This window comes from Erpetoichthys calabaricus, chromosome 3, assembly GCF_900747795.2.
Source record: "Erpetoichthys calabaricus chromosome 3, fErpCal1.3, whole genome shotgun sequence".
Classification (NCBI taxonomy): domain Eukaryota; kingdom Metazoa; phylum Chordata; class Cladistia; order Polypteriformes; family Polypteridae; genus Erpetoichthys; species Erpetoichthys calabaricus.
In genome coordinates this window covers 197,956,354-197,976,406 of record NC_041396.2, presented here as the reverse complement: position 1 = coordinate 197,976,406, position 20,053 = coordinate 197,956,354, and the positions used below count along the sequence as shown (strand labels likewise).

Genomic DNA, 20,053 nt, shown 5'->3' with positions numbered 1-20,053 from the left:
TCCTGTTACAAATTTTAAGAGCGGCTGTCATTGGTATTATGGTTTCAAACCAAGGTTCTCTACTGAAAAAGAAACAGGCAAAAAAATAAACATAAGAGTTCTTGTCAAGGAATTTGCAAAAAAGCAGTCTAGAATGAAAAAACACATCTAATGTGATTAAAAAATAGTTTTCTTATATGACTTTTGTCTTTTTGTCATTAATATTACCATGCACATTAATGAAAATAGCATGTAACACAATAAAGTGTCCACTTCTCTTGTGGTGCCCACTAAAAAAATCCATGCAGCGGTAGTTTTAAATTACTTTGCATTAAATGTCCATTCAAATAAAAAATAAATAAATAAATATTTTACCCAGTAATTTAATTTTAAGTGGCCTGTTCATGTTTCTGAAATAATGTATTTATGGTGTCATCCTCTTACACAAACATTAAATATTTGTTTTACTATTAAATAAAAAACATTCAAATAAATACAGTATATGTATTTCAATACTTTTCAGTTCCTTTTACATCTGTATCCCCAGACAATTAGACAGAGTACCAGTACAGGCTGGGGACAATTGTACACATTTATTCATGTGTTATAGGAAATACTAGGGTGCTCCGCCCCCTGCTCGCTTCGCTCGCCAACCCCTGGTGTTGAGAATGACAAAGAGCGTGATGTATGATTGAGATATAGAATAGTGTGAAGGTGTAGATGATGCAAATAGAAAGCAAACAATAAAGTGTGTGGCACAGTGTAAAGGTTTATTGGAAAATTTCTTTGTACACGCCGTTTAAGTGTAAAAGGTAATTCTAGGTCAGAACTTGTAAGGTCAATGAAGATGGTTATTGTCGTGATCAGAGTCAACTTTGTCAGAGCTTAGAAAGAGTTGTGTCTCTCTAGGAAGTAATGCAATGACTTGGGTATTTATGTTTTCCACATTAATATTTTTTGGACATAATATAGTGCGTTGTGTTAAAAGGGGCATTTGGTCTAATGAGATTGCTGTTCCAAATCTGTCTGTAACTAAGTCGTCGCAGATAAAGGCTTGAGGAATTGTAATAATATATGGGTGAAGTCTGTCTGTATTGGTGAGTGTACCATCTCCCAGTTGTAATAACCAATTGTTATGATCTGGATCTGGACATCGCATGTTTTGTACTAACTGTATCTTTTGAAAGCAATGCCAATTGTCTGCGTATTTTAAGGTGCACTGAACAATAGCTGAGCGAATGGAATGTGGAACAATAGCTAAGCACTGTCTAAAATCTCCTCCTAATAAAAGTACCTTTCCTCCAAAGGGAATATTATCATTCATAAACGTTTGTAGAAGTTTATGAATGGTGTTGAGTAAGTGAGTGGATGCCATTGTACATTCATCAATAATTAACAGTTTTGCAAGACGGATGTCATGTGCAGTGCCACTGTTAATGTTCATAGTGGATACCGATTTGTAGGATCTAATGCAGTTCATAAAGATTTCACTTTCAGGTACATCGTTAGTTAGAAGCTTCTGTAGATATTCAGGATATGAATGTAAAGGAGGCAGTCCAATTTGACCCTTTTGATAACAACGTGTAAATTCATTACTTGTATTGCCAGTTGTTTCTTCAGGGAAGTTAAGTGAATGACAATGATTGCAAATGACATTCATTAATCCCAATGAATTTTCCTGAATAGTGGACTCATTATTGAACGCGTTGTCAGCTAACTGGCGCAAGCGTTAAGCAGGTGTCTGTTGTTGATGTCTGTGACGTGTATCTTTTGCTTGTGCCGTTTGAGAGTCGCGTCGTTGTATGTCCATTATTTGGGGCGTGTTGTTTTATAGGTGTAATCGATTTGCCTGTGCTGTGTGAGAAGCCCGTTGTAGTTTACGGCGTGCATTGTTTGTATTGAGCCTTGCCCGTTTTTGTATGTCGGTCAGTTGAGCTTTCTCTTTTTGGAGCCTCGCGTGCTTGTTTTCCGGCAGTAGACGTCTGCGTTTATTTATTTTGTCCCTTCGCTGCCATTTCTGTATGTCTGAGATGGAAGGTGTTTCGTTTTGAACCCGTGCCTGTTTCGATGCAGTACTGTGAGACGCGCGCAGCATGCGTCCACGTTCAGTGTGTCTGTCCATTTGGGTTCGTTTCTGTAACTGTGTTAGTTGAGCTTTGCGTTTTTGGAGCCGAGACATTTTTTCTTCCAGAGTTTGAGAAGCGAGTTGGAGCCGACGTGTATTGTTTTTTTTCATGCGGGTTCGTGTGTTTGGTCCCATTACTCGAGCCGTATCGTTTTGTACCCGTGATCGTGAATTCATGAATTGTTTGTTCTTCAGCGTTAGAAATATGGATAAGTAATAAGGAGGATCGCACTCACTGTTAATATGGAGCCTTTTCTGCGGTTGAACGGTTAATAGTGCATCAGTGTAATGAGATCCACCTATGCTGCATAGTGTGAATTGTGTTTGGTCCTGTTATCCGAGCCGTATCGTTTTGTACCCGTGATCGTGAATTTATGACTTGTTTGTTCTTGAGCGTGATAAATATGGATAAGTAATAAGGAGGATCGCACTCACTGTTAATATGGAGCCTTTTCTGCGGTTGAACGGTTAATAGTGCCTTATTGTAATGAGATCCACCTATGCTGCATAGTGTGAACGTGTTGAGATGACGTATGTTTAATACGGACGGTTCATTTAGAAATGGGGCTTTGTGTGTCATTTGTTATTTATGTTACTGTGGTCGAGGGTCTGAATCGTCGTTTTTGTGTACGTTTCGTGTGCTATGGCCGTAGTCTGTCCCGTTTCGTGTCCAATGGGCTTTGTGTGGTGCTCGCGGCTTCTTTTTTTTTGTGTGCTAGGGGCTTGTTGAATCCTCCTCTTTGTGTGTCCTGTTTCGTGTGCAACGGCGTCTGACTCCTTTTTTCTGTGGTCTGACTCCGTTTTTGTGTGCGCGATGCCGCATTTCTTATTTTACGTTGCATTCCATCCAGTTCCTGTTGCTTGCGGGGGGGGGGGGGGGGGGGGGAGATTTGCCTGCGCAGTACGTCTTTTGCGGCCACGGCCCATTGCCGGATGTCCCTGCGTCCATCCGGTTTAGCATTCTCGGTTAGTAATGTGGATGTTTCAGTCTTCAAATAGTATAACTAATGCAATAAACAAAAAGTAAGCAAAATGTGGCTTTGCAAACCATACAGCCTGATAATGCTAGATATGTAGTTTCAGGTAGTGCATACACTTGGTAGTCACACTCTGATCTTTTCTTAGCTAAGCTCAACATATACATAGGGCCATGTAGCATATCCTGGCTGAATATGGCTGCAAAGAGAGATGGTCTTCTCAGGATGGAAAATGTCAGAAAGTGAATGCTGTTGCTTGCCTCCTCTTATTGCCTTTCTGTTTCCTTAGACTCATCAAAAAAACTGCCCAGGCAAAACTCCCCTCAGTCTAGCTTTGTCAGCATTTTCCCAGTTTTAAAGGAATGGACAAAAAATCTCAAACAAAGAAGAAAGAAGGGTAACTAAGTAGTAAACTGACCTAGACTGCGCTCCTTTTATCAATGAAAGTCAGGAGTTAGCAAAAACTGTCTTATCTAGCTTCCTTGCAGTTTAAAATTAGATAGTTAGACAGTTGTTTAAACACTTATATTGTTGGACATTAAAAGTAAAATAATATTATCAACCTATATGGTAGATATTATTTTCTGTTACAAATAACTAATGTAAGTAGATTTCAGAGTAGGTTGATGATTGTAATATTGTAAGACTAAGTAAAATGCCTTTCAGACTATATACTGTATTTTATTTCATCTTAGTGATTAAAGCGATTGAATTTTAAAAATGAGGTGCAATGACAAAATATTTTTTGAGAAATCAAACATGTTAGCAAAATGTCAAATTACAAACATAGAATATAGGTACAATACAGGTTTATGGGAAATGGACCTTTTTCAAAATATTATTAATGGGAAAAGAATCTATATATATAATTCGCTAATCCGACAAGGCACGCAAGACAACCATGGGATAGACATGACATAGCCACACCCACCAACTCTAAGACCATGGGATACGATGACAACTCACAAAGTCACGCCCGCCAACAACTCACAGAGCCATGTCCACCAACTCTAAGAATTCACTAAGTCCATGGCAAGCAAGACGCACGCAAGACAGAGCCCCGCCCACCAACAATACAAGCGAGAGTGAAAGCATTTGCCAAGAATGTTTTCATTAATCAAGAACGAAAGTCGGAGGTTCGATGATGATCACATACCATCGTAGTTCCGACCATACACGATGACAACTGGCGATCCGGTGGCGTTATTCCCATGACCCGCTGGGCAGCCAACCGGGTAACCAAAGTCTTTGGGTTCCGGGGGGAGTAAGAGTGCAAAGCTGAAACTTAAAGAAATTGACGGAAGGGCACCACCAGGTGTGGAGCGTAATTTGACTCAACACGAGAAACCTCACCCAGCCCAGACACGGAGAGGATTGACAGATTGATAGCTCTTTCTTGATTCTGTGGGTGGTGGTGCATGGCTGTTCTTAGTTGGTGGAGCGGTTTGTCTGGTTAATTCTGATAACGAAAGAGACCCCCTCCTGCTAAATAGTTACGCGACCCCCAAGCGGTCGGCGTCCAACCTCTTACAGGGACAACTAGCTTTCAGCCACGGGAGATTGAGCAATAACAGGTCTGTGATGCCCTTAGATGTCCGATGCTGCACGTGCGCTACACTGAATGGATCAACGTGTGTTTACCCAGCACCTAGAGGCGTGGGTAAGCCGTTGAACCCCATTCGTGATGGAGACTGGGGCTTGCAATTGTTCCCCATGAACAAGGAATTCCCAGTAAGTGCGGGTCATATGCTCACACTGATTAAGTCCCTGTCCTTTGTACACACCCCCAGTCACTACTACCATGGTCGGGTGACTTGGTGGATTATATATAGAAAAGCAGCTGGAACCGCAAAGAACAATGAAAAGTCAACGTGGCTCAGAGGTGCATGTGGACTGTAGCAGAGACGAAAGCGACTGAGGCGGTGTTTGCAAAATGAACAGTCAACGTGACTCACAGGTGCATGTGGACTGTACACAGACGAAAGCGACTCAGGTGAGGAGTTGGGGGCGGTCACATGAGCAGGCAGTGCATACTGAACGATGATAAGAGATGACTAAGAAATCAGCAGACTAGAATGGCGGGGGGGCCAGGGCGGAATGGGCGTCCTTCCCCTCTCCCCCCATTCCGTCCTCCGCGCCCGAGTGCTGTCCAGCCCCGTCCTCATTCTGGGAGGTGGAGGCACGACAGTGGTCCTCCAGTTTTCAGTCACGGACAATTGTATGTTGCCCTCTCCAGAGTTCCATCTTTTCATTCACCTACAGTCGTATCCTCAAACCCACCCCATTTGGACAACTGTGTCTTTCAGGAAGTGTTCACCCATCAATACATAATTATGTGGCGTATGCTACGCCGCGGGTTGGCTAGTAGTTTATAAAGTGTAGTTTTTCCTTTAATGTTCTAAAAATATTTCATCTTGTGCTGATGTCAGAATTATTAAAGAACCTTCTTAAATTATACCATACTCATTCAATGGACTGCTTATAAAGTTTTAAAGGTATACAATACATTTTATTGTGATGTAAAAGTCTTAGAAGTGTTAGAAGTACAAAATGCAAAATTACTTCACATGCAAGTTATGTTTTGAGATGAAGTTTAATAGATCTGGATTGGGTTAGCATACCCAACACATTGTAAATAGAGCCTGATTTGAACGAATCAATATTCTACTGGTGAATTTGAGAATAAAATCTACCTCTAATTTTAATGACTTTATCTGCTTGGTATGTTCATTTTAATACCAGTATTATTTATTTTTATTTCATCCAGTGACTTAATTGAGAATTTACTTTTTTGTGTTTTCAGTTTATCAAGTAATTATGAAGCTCAGATGAGGAGTCTCTTAAGGATTGTCCGAATATTCTGCCATGTATTCCGCCTAGGCCCTTCTTCACCAAATAATGGAAATGATATGGGTTATAATGGAAACAAAACTCCAAGAAGTCAAGTTTTCAAGGTCAGAAAAGTATATGACGTTAGGAAGATTGCCATTAATGACGATAAAGAGATGAGTTTCAGAAAGCATACAAACTTAAATCAGGCAACTCCTGAGCAGGAAGTAAGTTTAGAATAACTTATGAATAAAAAATGTAAATTTTAAATCTTCTTTATTCTTTCTGTATTTCATGCTCTTTAATCAGATGTGCAGCGTAATGCTAATCTATTTTCTGGAGTTAGTTTTTTATTTTATCTTGAACATATACAGTACAATAAATTACAGGATGTTCAACACTTCCTGTTTTAAATGTAATAGGATTTTTAAACTTGAGTCTTAAGGTCAACATTATAGAGCATTTCTACTTTTAAAATATATCATCTTACTCTTCATTAATGATAACATGATTGGCCAGTTTTTACAGTGTTTGCCTCACAGTTCAGATATGAGGCAAATGCTCGTATCTATAGATTTTTCAGTTCTCAGCTGCTCACTCTCTATGGGTAGCTTGAATGTTCCAGCCATGTTTGTGTGAGTTGTCCAGCTTACTCCCAAAAGCTAAAAATATGCATGTCAGCTTAACTGGTATCTCTACACTTACCTGGTATAAATGAATGTCAAAGGGTGTATGCCGCCCCTTCCAAAGAAGGTTCTTACACGTTCTATAGATAGACTGTGGCTCTCTGCAACCCTGTACAAGACTGATGGGCTTCAGAAAGCGAATTCTTGGATACTGCAACCATTATAGAATGTTTTTATTATGAATACATGCACAAGAATAAATGTTTATTGAAACAAATAAAAGCAAATATACTTTAACTTTTTGCACCAATTCATAAATGTCTTAATGTCATCAAAGAAACCTTGCACCTGTACATTTACTGTATCTATATAAATCTTTATAGGGTCATAAAAAATGGAACAATACCCCAACAGCACCTGCTGTTATGCATGAACAATTCCTGGGCAGAAAGTCAGTCCATTGAATTTGCAGAAAACACCAATATATCTGATCATACAGGACAAGTCTAAAGTTGCCGGTTAGCCTGACATGTGTTTTTGGTATGTGGGGGCAAGTGATTTGAATAGAATGTGCAAAGTACACATTTAAACCACGTCTCTGGAGCTGTGAGGCAGGAGTGTTAACTTCTAGTCAGCATATTTCCCTCTTTGAAAAAAATGTTTTTAGTTATTTTTTGAATTACTTGTGTGCAGCTGCTTGAACATCATATCACTGATTTTTTTCGTCATCCATCACTCTCATCTAAACCCATTTTGTGATGATGATGCAAAGGGTTCATTGTATTTAGAGCGCCTATCTTGGCTGTTGAACCACATTCCAGGCAGAATCTTTTTAAAGACAAAATCACAGAAATACTGAATTCAGTGTATGCAAATCTACAATAAATGTTCACATTTGCATCTAACTGAGCTATACATTTGTATTTGCAGTTTTCAAATTACAGTAATCCCTCACCTATCGCGGGGGTTACGTTCCAGAGCCCCCCCGCGATAGGTGAAATCCGCGAAGTAGCGACCTATATTTATTTTATTATTTATACATATTTTAAGGCTTTATAAACCCTTCCCACACTCTTATAAACCTTTCTCACTCTCTTGTTAACCTTTCCCACGCTCATATAAACACTTCCTATGCTCTTAAACACTTTCTACATTCTTAAACACCTCAGACCAACACTGCACACTGCCTGCACGCAGCGATCAGACGTCAATGTGTCTGCACTCGCTTTGTGAAGGGGGGCAGCTGAACTCACGCTGAGCAGAAATGGACTTTGTGCTGCTTCTGCCAAAATGCCTGCTTGTCGCTCTGCTCGAGGAGTGTGTGTGTGTGTGTGAGAGCTGAACGCACCTTCGCTCAAACCCCCCCTCCCCGGAAGCGCAGTTCGCATTGTCAAGGGGGTGGGGAGCTGAATGAACGCTAAGGAGAAGTGGACTTTGTGCTGGCTTTGTGCTGCTTGTCGCTCTGCGTGTCAATAATTTAAAAGCCTGTACAATCAGGCTTTTAGGTGTACATCACCAATTTTCCTGTCTCACTGTCTTGTCTTGCGTGAAGTTAAAATGTTTTATAATAGTGAGATGTTACTCATATCCTTAGCCCGACATCCACATATCATATGTGTTAACAAAGTGTGTTTTATAAGTTTACATGTGTTTAAAGCATGTGGGATGGGTATTTTAAGGCTTAAACTAAAAAAATGTTTATTTATATGGTCTTTCTATATCGTGGATTTTCTCCTGTTGCTGATGGGTCTGGAACATAACTTCCGCGATAGGCGGGCAATCAGTTGTATTTAAAAATCCGCGAAGTCGTGAATCCGCGAAAAGTGAACCGCGAAGTAGCGAGGGATTACTGTACAATCAAAGAAAAATGTTCAATTATAATGGATCCTCTCTCTGAATTAAAGCTTTCCTGACAATTCTGTAGCATATAACTGCTTGTATTTTAAATAATCTTAATGGTACTTGTACAGTTAAAACTGATCAAGTTCATCTATTAGAAAAATTATTATAAATATTTTTTCATAAAATGTGTTTTATATATACATTTTACACACTTTACATATGTGATACAAATAAAATTATTACAACACAAAATTGTTATTTTCTTTATTAAAAATAACAGGTTGATTGTATTGTGAAGAGAAGAGTAGAACATTAGTTGACACTGATACTTCACAGTTCCAGAGACCACCATTTGATTCACAGCCATGTCACTTATCGAATATGATTCACAGCCATGTCACTTATCGAATATGCGGGCTTTCTGATGCAAACTTAATTAGGCCAGTAGTAACAATGCCTGTATGTAACCATTATACTTTATGATTATGTATCTGCCTTTTTATTTATTTATTTTTTTGACATTTGTATATTTTTATTAAAAGATGGGAAAAGAACACATGTCAATGACTGGTTAAAATGGAAAGTGATTCAACACTTTAAGCCATTACTGTAAAATGTGTTAAAAGGGTTGCACATTAGTGATTGTACACATGAAGCAGAGAGCTTTCACACATTTCATCCACTTGGAGAGGTGTAAGAATAATCTCCTTGGTGGTTTTAAATTTTTCTCTTGCTAAATACAAATATTAGACTCCTGAAACATTCTCTTTTCAATTTTTGAAAACATTGTACAGCTCAAGTTAGACTTTTTACAAACACTTCCTTCTGCTTTTCCTTTTATTCTGTGAGCTTCTGAGTGGGATAAAATATTGCATGCCTTATGTATTATTTGCTGTAATTTTACACTGTAAAGTTATTCTTTTTCATTATAATCAACCCTGAAGAGAACATTGATCTGTCATTACTGCTTTGTAAGAAGAAGGGTTTGCGTTTTTAAATGTATTATTTATGAATCCTTCAGTTTATAGTGCAATTTTGAATAAGAAGCCCCTGAGATACTTGCTAGAAAATGCTGAAATTTTATTTATTTATTTTTGTTTGATTTACTACGTTTATAGTTAGTTTTCTCTTTTATAGTAAGTGTAAATCTCAAGTCTAGTTTTTGTTATTTTTGAACACAGCTTGTGTCAGATCATTTGTTTATATGTATAGTATCATAGTCATTACTTAACACTCCTCTGACAAGATGATTACCTTAGTGGCTAGCAGTGGCTCGTCTACTTTTGTTACAGCAAGAATGCAAGAATTAATCTAACTTTTTACACATTTAAGTTTATACTGTGCTCTGCTAAGCTTGTTTTGTGGCCCTGCTGCTTCTCTCCTGAAGAGGGCACTAACTCATAAGCTTTAAGGTTCTTTTATTGTTTAAATCTATTAATGTTTATCGTTCGTGTCAGAACCTGAGGAGAATGCACATGGCATTGTTTTTCTCATTTATGTGCAGTATTAATTAAGGAAAAACAGTTCCAAGCTTTAACCTTCTTTGCTTAATGCTTTTATGTTTGCAAGCTGATAACAAGCAGTTAAATGTTTAATGGTCTAAGAATTAGCAACTGCTCTTTTTGTGTTTCTGCTTTATGCTTGGCAGTAGTTTTTTTTTCCAGAAGAAAAAGATTGGTGATATTTATATTCATTTCAATGTTTTTTTCTTTTATTGAAGCCCCTAGAATTGCTCTGGCACTCATTGGATGAATGGCTAGTTTTAATAGCTACCGAACTAGAAAAAAACAAACAAGATCCAGCTTCAGGTGCCAGCAATATCACCTCCATCCTGCTGAAGCAGAGAGAAGCTACTTCCTCACCCAGAGTGGAGGAGGAGGAGGGGGAACATTCATCAGATGCAAAAACTTCCAGCCCAAAAGCAGAAGTAAACATTGAGCATCAGAAAGCCTGTGTCGATGGAGAAGATGTGATTTCAATGACAGCAAACCGGCTTAGTGCTGTCATACAAGCATTTTATATGTGTTGCTCTTGCCAGATGCCTCCGGGGTAGGAGTTTTCAAAAGATGTTTAAACATAATATTATAAAAAATATGTTAATGTAGTTACTTATTTAGCTTCATTTAAATTCTTACTATCACAGTTGGTTGTTTTCATTCATTTGAAAAAATAGAATATAAATATAGATTATTTTGAGGACTCCATTACTTGCAATACTACATAGTATTTGTAATCACAATTCTCAATAAGCAAACTGAGACAGAGCCTTTTTGGTAATAGGTAGTATGCATAATTACTAAATTTCACTCTTTATGTTAATTACTTACTCCTGAAATAATTCATGTAATTTATAATGAAGGAAAGCAGAGACAGCCAGTGCCTTACTATTGAACTGGTTAGTGTACAATACCATGTTTACATTTGGAATTATAGAGCTGTCCTGCTGAATATGTCTAAAAGTGTTATTTTCTTGAAGTAGCATCAGTGTTAAAACCGTAGACAGAAAGAAGTTGGGCTGAGACACATCAGCAGGCTTTTAGATTTAGATTAGTCTTTTATTTTTCCCATATAATGCCACCCTTGGGAGCTGAGCTATTTATACTTTCCTCCATCATAATGAAGTTGTTGTTGGAAAATTTTTTTTTTTGTTTTTAAAACATACATGCTGAAAATAACATTCCAGCATTATTCAGTAACACCTTCTCAGTGCCAAAATGTTTTTTCTACCTCAAAACAAATGCTGTAATTGAACAAAAGTGTTTTAGATTCAAGTGAGTTGCTGATTTTTTTTTAATAACCATTTAATTAGCACAAACATTTGCAAGCTTGAGTGCTCACAAAGCTGTTGTTTGATGCCCCAAGTAACTGTAAGTAAGTTACAATATGTATGGCGGCTGTTATGTGAGATTTTTGTAACTTGCAGTTATGCTACAGAACAGTAAAGCTGGGCAGCTTGTGCTTCTATACCAGATGGTAAGAGACAAACACAGACAATGTAAAAATCTACGATCATGATAAATAACAATCAGTTGCTTATATTTTATAATAATAATGGTAGTAATAATTATTATAATTAATAACAACAACAACAACACAGTTTATTAATGGAATCTCTTTTTCTAAACCAGTTAACAAGCACAGATCCATAACCATAATTCCACCAAAGCGCTCTGCCTTTACATTTCCTCTCTTTCACTCATATGACCCTGGCCTCCCTTTCTGCTGCCAGGGATGCTTCACCCAAGTGGGTAGAAGAAGCTTCAGATTCCCCTTTTGACTCACTTTCAGTCTTTCCTTGCCTACATTCCAGAATTCCCTTGAGTTTTTTATGCTGTCCCTTCTCTGCTACACCAACAGTAGCTCTCCAAGGTGACAACTTTGTCTGTCCCTCTATAAGGGCAAACCTCTTGCTGCCACGTAACTGCCAGAAGGAGTTAGTGAAGGTCTGTTTATAGTTACCAATTAACTGAACAGCATATCTTTCGATGTTAGTAGGAAACTAATGCAAGCTGTGCATGGGAGACAGTCCTTAAAAATTGATCTTGAGGTCCAGTCACTGCAGGGTTATCACTATTATTTAATCTATTATTTAATCTGCTCCATTTCAAGTACTGTTGTGACATTGTCATGTAAAAAATCTACAAGAGTGTTGTTGTTGATTTATATTTACTTATTTACTTGTCTGACACCTTTATCCAATGTGACTTACAATGTATGAGATACAATTAGATACCTTTCTTTAGTGTTTCTAATTGGAGCACAAGCAGGCAAAGTGATGTGCTCATGTTCAGACAGTGTCAGTAGCTGGATTTCAACCCACATCCTCAGAGACTGAAGTCCAAAGCAACAACCACTCCACACTGCCTGCCTTCCACACTTTTATGCACTTTCAGTACACACCTGATGCATGCTATCTCCACTCAAGTTAATTTGCACATGCAAATTGCTCTTTGGCACCTGCCCATCTGCTTTTAACAGTACATATGATGCTGTCACTCATTCATCACTCATTTACATGGCAACGACACCTGTACCTAATAAAGTGGCCACTCAGTATAGGTTTTTTAAATAGGAGAAATGCCAAATAAAGTGATGTGTACAGAGTCATGCAATGTGTGAGTATTTTGGGTTGAAGCATCAATTTTGTAGCTTACTCTCCAACACTAAAACACTGGCCTGACTGCCTGCTAAATTCAGCTATAAAAAGTTTGTAATTACAGCAAATTGTTGTTAATGTTAAAATGTCATGTTAAAAACAATATGCTTTCCATGAACAATTCAAACTGTGCAAAATTCCTATTTTTATAATTATAAAGTAAATAGCAGTGGCACAGTGATAGTTCTTCTGCCTTCTAGTAAGGAGACTAGGGTTTGTGTCCTCCTTGTGTGGAGTATGTTTTCCCTGTGTCTCCGTGGGTTTCCTCTGGGTGCTCCCTTTTCATTTAACAGTCTAAAGACATGCAGGTTAGGTGAACTGGTGACATTATATTGGCCCTAGTGTCTGTTTTGGGGAGTGTTTGTGTTTGAACTGCTTTGCACCCTATGCTAGCTGAGATAAGCTCCAGCATGCCCCAATGAACCTGGTGTAGATTAACTAGGTTAGAAATGATATGACATAAAGTAAATAGTTGTGGATAGACTGCTTCATTAATGAATTTAAAAGCAGTAAGATACCAATTTGTAGGTTACTTAAGTACATGTTTACGTGTTTTTTCATTTGAAATACAGTGTTATTTTTGTGATTTCCTGGAAGATAATGCTGAGAGATTCATGTGATTTATAATGAGCTGTGACAAGGTGCAATGCTATACTTTTTGTTAATTTTTTTTTTTTTTGTTCAGGATGACATCTCCACGCTTCATAGAATTTGTTTGCAAACATGATGAAGTGCTGAAATGTTTTGTTACAAGGTAGGCATTCCCTTGATTATGATATGTTCATTATATCTTATATATACAGCATAATATTTGTTTTACTATAGCAAAGTGTATCAGTTCAAGGTAGAAGAAATCCTAAATTAAAGATTACTTTTTTTTTCTTTTTAATTACGGTATGTACACAAATATAGTCTGAAAGAGATTGCACTAACTTTGTAAGCTTTAGTGATATTCAGCTGTGGCGGGTGAGGTGGATTCCCTGCTTGCTCATCAAACACAACAAAGCATTCCTCTTGCACCCACTCTCTTGACTATGTCTATATGTCATTCTTGCTTTTTGTTTTAACTAATGTATACAATTCCTAAAATCATCAAGTCCTTGTGAAGAGTGTTTTGTATCTCTTACAGAATTTGTATTTTTCCTGTTAAATCTTGAACAAAAACTCCTGATACCATCATAGAGTGTTACTTCCCGGCAGCTCCATTTAATTCATCAATCTCAACCACTCAAGTTCTACTTCTGAAGAGGAAAGAACTTAAATTAAGTTAGATTGTCCCTGAGAGTTTAGTAAGACAGAGCACAAACTACAGTATCTGATTCAGATATGCTCTGGGAATAATTTCAAGGAACAGGTATGTTAAGTATGCCTTCTGCCCACACATTGGGTTTGTTGGCTTGCAGAGATTTTAGTTACTGGATAATTTACTCAATTAGATTATTCTAGAGCAACAGTCGTTTTTTATTTGATCAGGATGTTCCACTAGTAATTTTATCATCAGTAAAGTTTAGGACAATATTATGTCTCTGAGGAGAGAAGCACGGACCACATTTAAAAATTTTGTAACTGATTAAAGATGGTTTATTATATCTGCAATTGGCATCTGGCCTTTCAAATAAGCTTGTCTTTTGTCTCTCTGTTTGTGTTAATTGAAATGTGTTATGAAATAGTATGCAAGCAATGTATAGACACCTGCCATTCTTCCTGCAAGCTGATCGGATTGTATGCTGCATAAGTGTTTCAGATATATTGTATCGTAATAAAAAAGGCTTTTTAAGATTACACCCAGCATTTCACAGTGTATTAATAACTTACATTGTCTACAGATTAACACAAAAGAATAAAAATGAACCATGTATAAAATTATTATCACTTTAAAGATTTGTAATGATAGCAGCATACATATAGTATGCATCATATTATCCATTCCAGTAGTCATTTTTTTGCAGTGATAGTGTTATGGAACAGCTCCATGTAGTTTATCTCCTTAAAGCAAACAACTTACTGATTACTAAATCAGCAATCATATTCTGTATAGTCTAACTTCAGCTCATTTACACACTTACTGTTAGTTTAAACTCTAAATATATGAAAAAAAGCAACGTAAATGCAATAATCATTTATTGAAAGCTTAACAAAAGTGTAGTTTTACATTTAGTTTAGTATATATTTCAGCTTGTACTCTATGCTTCAGTCTGTCTCTGATAAAGCTCTTTAAAAAGTTTATATACCAGTATGCTTCTTTGCTGATGGTATTAAGATTCTACTCTAAAAGCACTCTTCAGTTCAGTAGGTCACCATTTTTCAAACCTTCCATACCACACATCCACTTCTCATACACTAACCAACATATTTGTTGTTTGTGACATCCACAATAGAGGAGCAAACATATAATAGTGTTCATAGTAAACATGGATACCTTTTTTACCTTTATGATTCTTCTATAAGAAATGGTATTTACTTTTTAAAACACTGGTTGGAGTTACATCTTATTGTAAAGGTGTGCACAGGCAGACATAATTGAAGGCCATTTCACTCTTAAATCGCTTCCAGCATCAAGCCGTTTGTGATACTTTATCTTCACTACCTTAAAAGCAGACAAACCAGCTTTGCAAAAGTATGATGTGACAAAGAATGATCACTTACAAGTAACATATTTATCTGGCACATAAACACCTGGCTATTTCAAACTACCAGTTCCAGTCTTCTCCTCACATAGTTACTGTACAAATGCATTCTTGATCTATCCTAAAAATCATTCAACTACAGAACTAAGTGCAAAAACCCATAATGCACCTGTTTTTATTTTTAATGTACTTTTTTCTTTACAAAAATATATTTTGAAGGAAAAGAATAGGCTGTTACACTTATTGCACCTGATACTTTTTCACAAAAGAAATAATGACAGAATTCATGTTGCCCATCACCACTGTAGATTACCATCTGCATCATTATGTTAATGAAATTGAAATTGACACATTCTGAATACTTCATCTGCTTGCTGACAAAGCAAAGGAGATTTAAAAGCTGGATAGAGAGAGAGAGAAACAAATATACAAACAAGGCAAGTAATCAAAAACTCCAGTATTAGTTTAAATATGTGTTATGCTAAATAAGGCATAGTTCTCTTTCCTTATTAAATTCAAGTGTTTCACAAAACATGTTCCTGTTTTCCTTAAAAAATAATTTTTCTTTTTTTCAGAAATCCCAAAATAATTTTCAACCATTTTCATTTTCTGCTTGAATGTCCAGAGTTGATGTCTAGGTTTATGCACATCATTAAAGCACAGGTATGGCTATTTATTTTGAATTTAACAGTAATCTCTGCTACTAAATGAAAACTAAAAGTACAGAAGCATGACAATTTGAATTTAGCATTTGTTTTACTTTTTAAAGCAAATATCATTTAGGTTAATGTATATGGAGCCAGAAAACAATTCTTTATTCAAAGAGATGTAGGAATCTGAAACAAACTTCTGAGTCATGTTGTTGAAGCAGAAACCTTGACAAGCTTTAAGAAGTACCTAAATGACATCTTGGGACAGCATAGTTGTTAGCTGAACAACTTGATGGACTGAATGGTCTCCTCTCATTTGTCAAATTTCTTATGTTCTTCGCATATATTCCATATAAACCGTACAAATACAAAAAAGCAAAAAATGTTGATAGTTGATATTTAGTGAAGAACTTACTGATAGAAATAACGATAGAAGATGACCCTTGATTGTATTAATATTATATTGATGTTGTGTTTTATTATTACTGTAAGATACAGATGAAACTGTAATGGTATTGCGTGGTTTTGGATCTTAGGGACTGGTAGTGTTTGTCCTGGAGAATTTGTGTGGAATCAATAACTAATTTTTTTTTGCAAGCTTTTTTGCCCTTTTGCATGCTGCTTTTGCGGGCCGGAAGTAGGCAATAACAGGGTTAAAATATTTGCCATACAGTAATATGAAAAGTTTGGGAACCCCTCTTAATTCTTTGGATTTTTGTTTCAAAGGGAAGCACAACTTGCAATTAACCACCTTAAATACCTTTTCTCATGATTGGATACACCTGTCTATGAAGTTCAAGGCTTAACGAGCTAATCCAACCAATCTGGTGTTGCAAGTAATCAGTATTGAGCAGTTACATGCATTAAAATCAGCAAAATTACAAGGGTACCCAAAATTTTGCACAGCCAGCTTTTCACATTTGATTTTTAACTAAATACTGCTTCACTAAAAATCTTTGTTCGGAAAACACCCCAGTACTCAGATGTTCCTAGGAAATGAAAGACATACCACTGTTATCTTTTTTGTTGAAAGTAAATTATTATGCAGGCTGAGAGGGATTCCCAAACTTTTTCATATGACTGTACCTGTCTTTTTGCGGATCAGTACAAAATGTCTATAGACCTTCATTAAGCAGAACCAGTGTGCTGATGGAAATGTTTCCATGCACTCCCAGCTAGACTTGCTGATGCCGGAGTGACTACCTATTCAAACAGCCAGTGACAGCAAATTACTTTCTACAAGTGTACAAAGTCTGCTGGTGTTTCATTAACTTGTACTGGGGATCTGTTTGCCATCAGTAGCAGCTATTGGAGGTTAAAGAGAGGACAGTATGCAAAATATACAAGTTGGTGTCAAGGTAAAATGAAAACACAAACTAGTTGCCCAGAATGTTTCTTTATTTTAAGATAGACAGATTCACAAATTCACAAATGCTTGTCAATGAGAGATTTTGAAATTTCAAAACTTTGTATAGGGCAATCTGTTTGAGATATCTCAATAAAAATTTAACTCTCTCGACAAATTTCCTTGAAGAATAACTGCCATAATTCAGCATAATTAATTCTCTGCGAGTCGGGTTGTTTCTGTGGACAGTCAGACAGACATGAGCCTGGTTACACTATTTTGATGCATTAATTTATTGTATTTTATGTTGTTTACGGCCCTATAACTGTAAGTACTTATTTTTAATTCTAATGCTTTTCAATGAAAACCGTCATTTCTGTTTTTGATTTTGGTTTATTTCTGTATCTAAATCTTACTATAGCCAAAAGATGTAATGAGAAGTCAAGCAACCTTTTATTGGCTAACTAAAAATGCAAGCTTTTGAGGCAACTCAAGCCCCTTCTTCAGGCAAGATGTAGCCAAAGGAGAAACAGTCTTTGAAACAGAGTTTGAACTGAACTGCTCAAGCAAAAATATGAAATCATTTATAGATCCATCAGCAGTTACAATGCTATAAAAATTTGTTTTTTTTCATTCTGTGGAAAATGGGACAAATACAAAGAAGAGCTGTGTCTTTATGTTTAGCTAATGATGCTTTGTGTTGTAAATAATACATGTTACATTATTTTTATTGACTAATTTATGAATATGAGTCACTCCAATATCCCTGTTCTAATGGGATAATTCAGTGTAAAGTAAAACAATTCGGACTTACTAACTTTAGCAGTGATTTTTTTTATAAAATAAAATTTCCTGTTCTAAATTTCATTTGTCCTACATTTAATGTAATCTTTCAAACACTATATTTCCAAAATTGTTATGTGGTTGGTCATTGTGTGCTGTTAGTCTTGTTATATGGTTGGTCATTGTGTGCTGCTAGTCTCTACATTTTTGTGATTGATCATAAGTTTTGTGTACTTCCTCATGGGTTTATGATGTATCAGTTATTGTCTCCTTTGATTTTGAGAAGGATCACCTATTTATTTTCTGTGTAAACATTTCTTTTACCATGTGTTCATTAAATCTGCTTTTTTATTGAACTGAAAATATGCAGCACTAGAACACAGTATCTGCAGACTTTGGTTTAGTAGTACTTGCAGATCTTGTTTAAGGATGTACTCACTTGAGGCACATTTGTTCTGTACTGTGCCCAAGCGTGATTGTTCCCCTTCCCTACTCCGCCGCTAACCTGTACTCACACTGCACTTAACATTCTGGGCATGGGCACGCTATTCTCATGACCATGCGACTTTGTGTAAAACCAAAATAACATACGAACACAGAGTGGCAGCATGGAGGTCAAAATGATTTTACTTATTTTGTTGTTCATTTCGATTTGTGTAGGCCAGGATAGCACTCTACCCTCTTACAGATTTCTTGAGTGTGCAGCGCATTCTTTTGCTGTTAATCATGCTACATGTACGAAAAGATTTTTACAATGGCAAATGATGTTAAGGGAGGAATATGCAGCTTTTCTTGCCAACTACAATTCAAATTCATGTGTAAGGTGACAATAAAAACCTGTTTTTAACTCAAAAGATATTGAATGAAATGAATTGTCACATTATTGACGTCATGTCTGTTTTCTGTGTTCCGGAACATTTAATGATCACACTGTTCCTGGGCCCACCTCTTCCAAGCAGGCCAGGCCAGGGCACGGTATGGTTGGCCCAGCACAGAGCGATCACACTAGTCAAATGAACTAGACTTTGCAGGGTGTCAAAAGAAAGGACAAAACGCCACAAAAAGGTTTGGGGTAGCCACCCTGTATAGTGAAATTTTGGTCAGGAAGAGTTTAGGACAGAACTGATCATTATGAAGCAAAGTGGTGGTTTTAAAGTCAGGCAGAGGAAGTGAGGTCATTGGGACCGGATCTGGAAGCAAGGCCATCGGGACCAGAACCAGAAATGACATCATTGGAGCCAGGCGGAATTTCCTATATCTGGTCTGCAGGGGAAAGAGAGAAAGGGTTAGTGCACTATGCCACCCCCCGGTCTATCATAGAATTACCCTTATTCGAGCCCTTTAGATGCCTCCCATGCACACGTGTGTGACAAGGGTTACATGCGGACAAATGTGCTCAGGCACGGAACAAATTGCCAGTGTGAATACACTGTTCTTTGTTTTTGTGTTACCAGTCATCACATCTTTCTCATTCTTCCCTCATGTTTGTCTATAACTGTAAAATCATACAAATTATTTTGAGCATTTCAGTTGATTACCAGGAATCAACAATATTGATGAAGGCTCAAATGTTACACTTTCTTTAGCAACATAACTACATACAGTACTAAAATATTTCAGGCTGAAAAAGAAAAGTAATCCAGAAAGTATTTTGTAATTTAGTAGCATGCAATTTTAATGACAACTTTTCTTGAAACTATTGCAAAAAATACTAGAATAAATGTGACATTCAATTGTGAATGTTATTATAAGGGCAGTTGAATAGAACTGAAATAAAATAGAAATATTTGGATAAAGAGAGAGACTTGCAGGGTTTTCACTGTTAATCAGATGTTGCATTTTCAGCCAACATTAATATTTTTCCCCAAATGTCCTCATGGACCCTCATATAAAATCTGTCTATGCCTAAAGAGTTTGAAGAAAAAATTATTTACAAAAGCTGAACATCTCTGTTTGGAATAATAATGAGGTAACTCAAATCTTGTGGTAGGGCAGAGGAACTCAAAAAGTATTCGTTTTATTAAATTAACCTTGTTATAACTGAAAATGTATTGTGGTTTGTGCTGTTATCTGTTAATCTATTTGTTTTTCAAACACAAATTTGCCAGTTTAGG

General features: G+C 36.8%; 1 protein-coding gene across 2 annotated transcripts in view; it reads left to right on the top strand.

Moving 5' to 3' along the window:
• hace1 (HECT domain and ankyrin repeat containing E3 ubiquitin protein ligase 1) overlaps window positions 1-20,053 on the top strand; it is a 164,767-nt gene that overhangs the window by 50,359 nt on the left and 94,355 nt on the right. Inside the window, exons 11-14 of one of the 2 annotated variants that reach the window (XM_028797644.2) lie at window positions 5,885-6,035; window positions 10,099-10,427; window positions 13,220-13,288; window positions 15,737-15,824. In XM_028797644.2, the coding sequence (XP_028653477.1) occupies window positions 5,885-6,035; window positions 10,099-10,427; window positions 13,220-13,288; window positions 15,737-15,824 (637 nt within the window). Of the gene's footprint in view, window positions 1-5,884; window positions 6,138-10,098; window positions 10,428-13,219; window positions 13,289-15,736; window positions 15,825-20,053 lie in introns of both variants that reach the window. The other variant, XM_028797643.2, reaches the window with a different exon arrangement.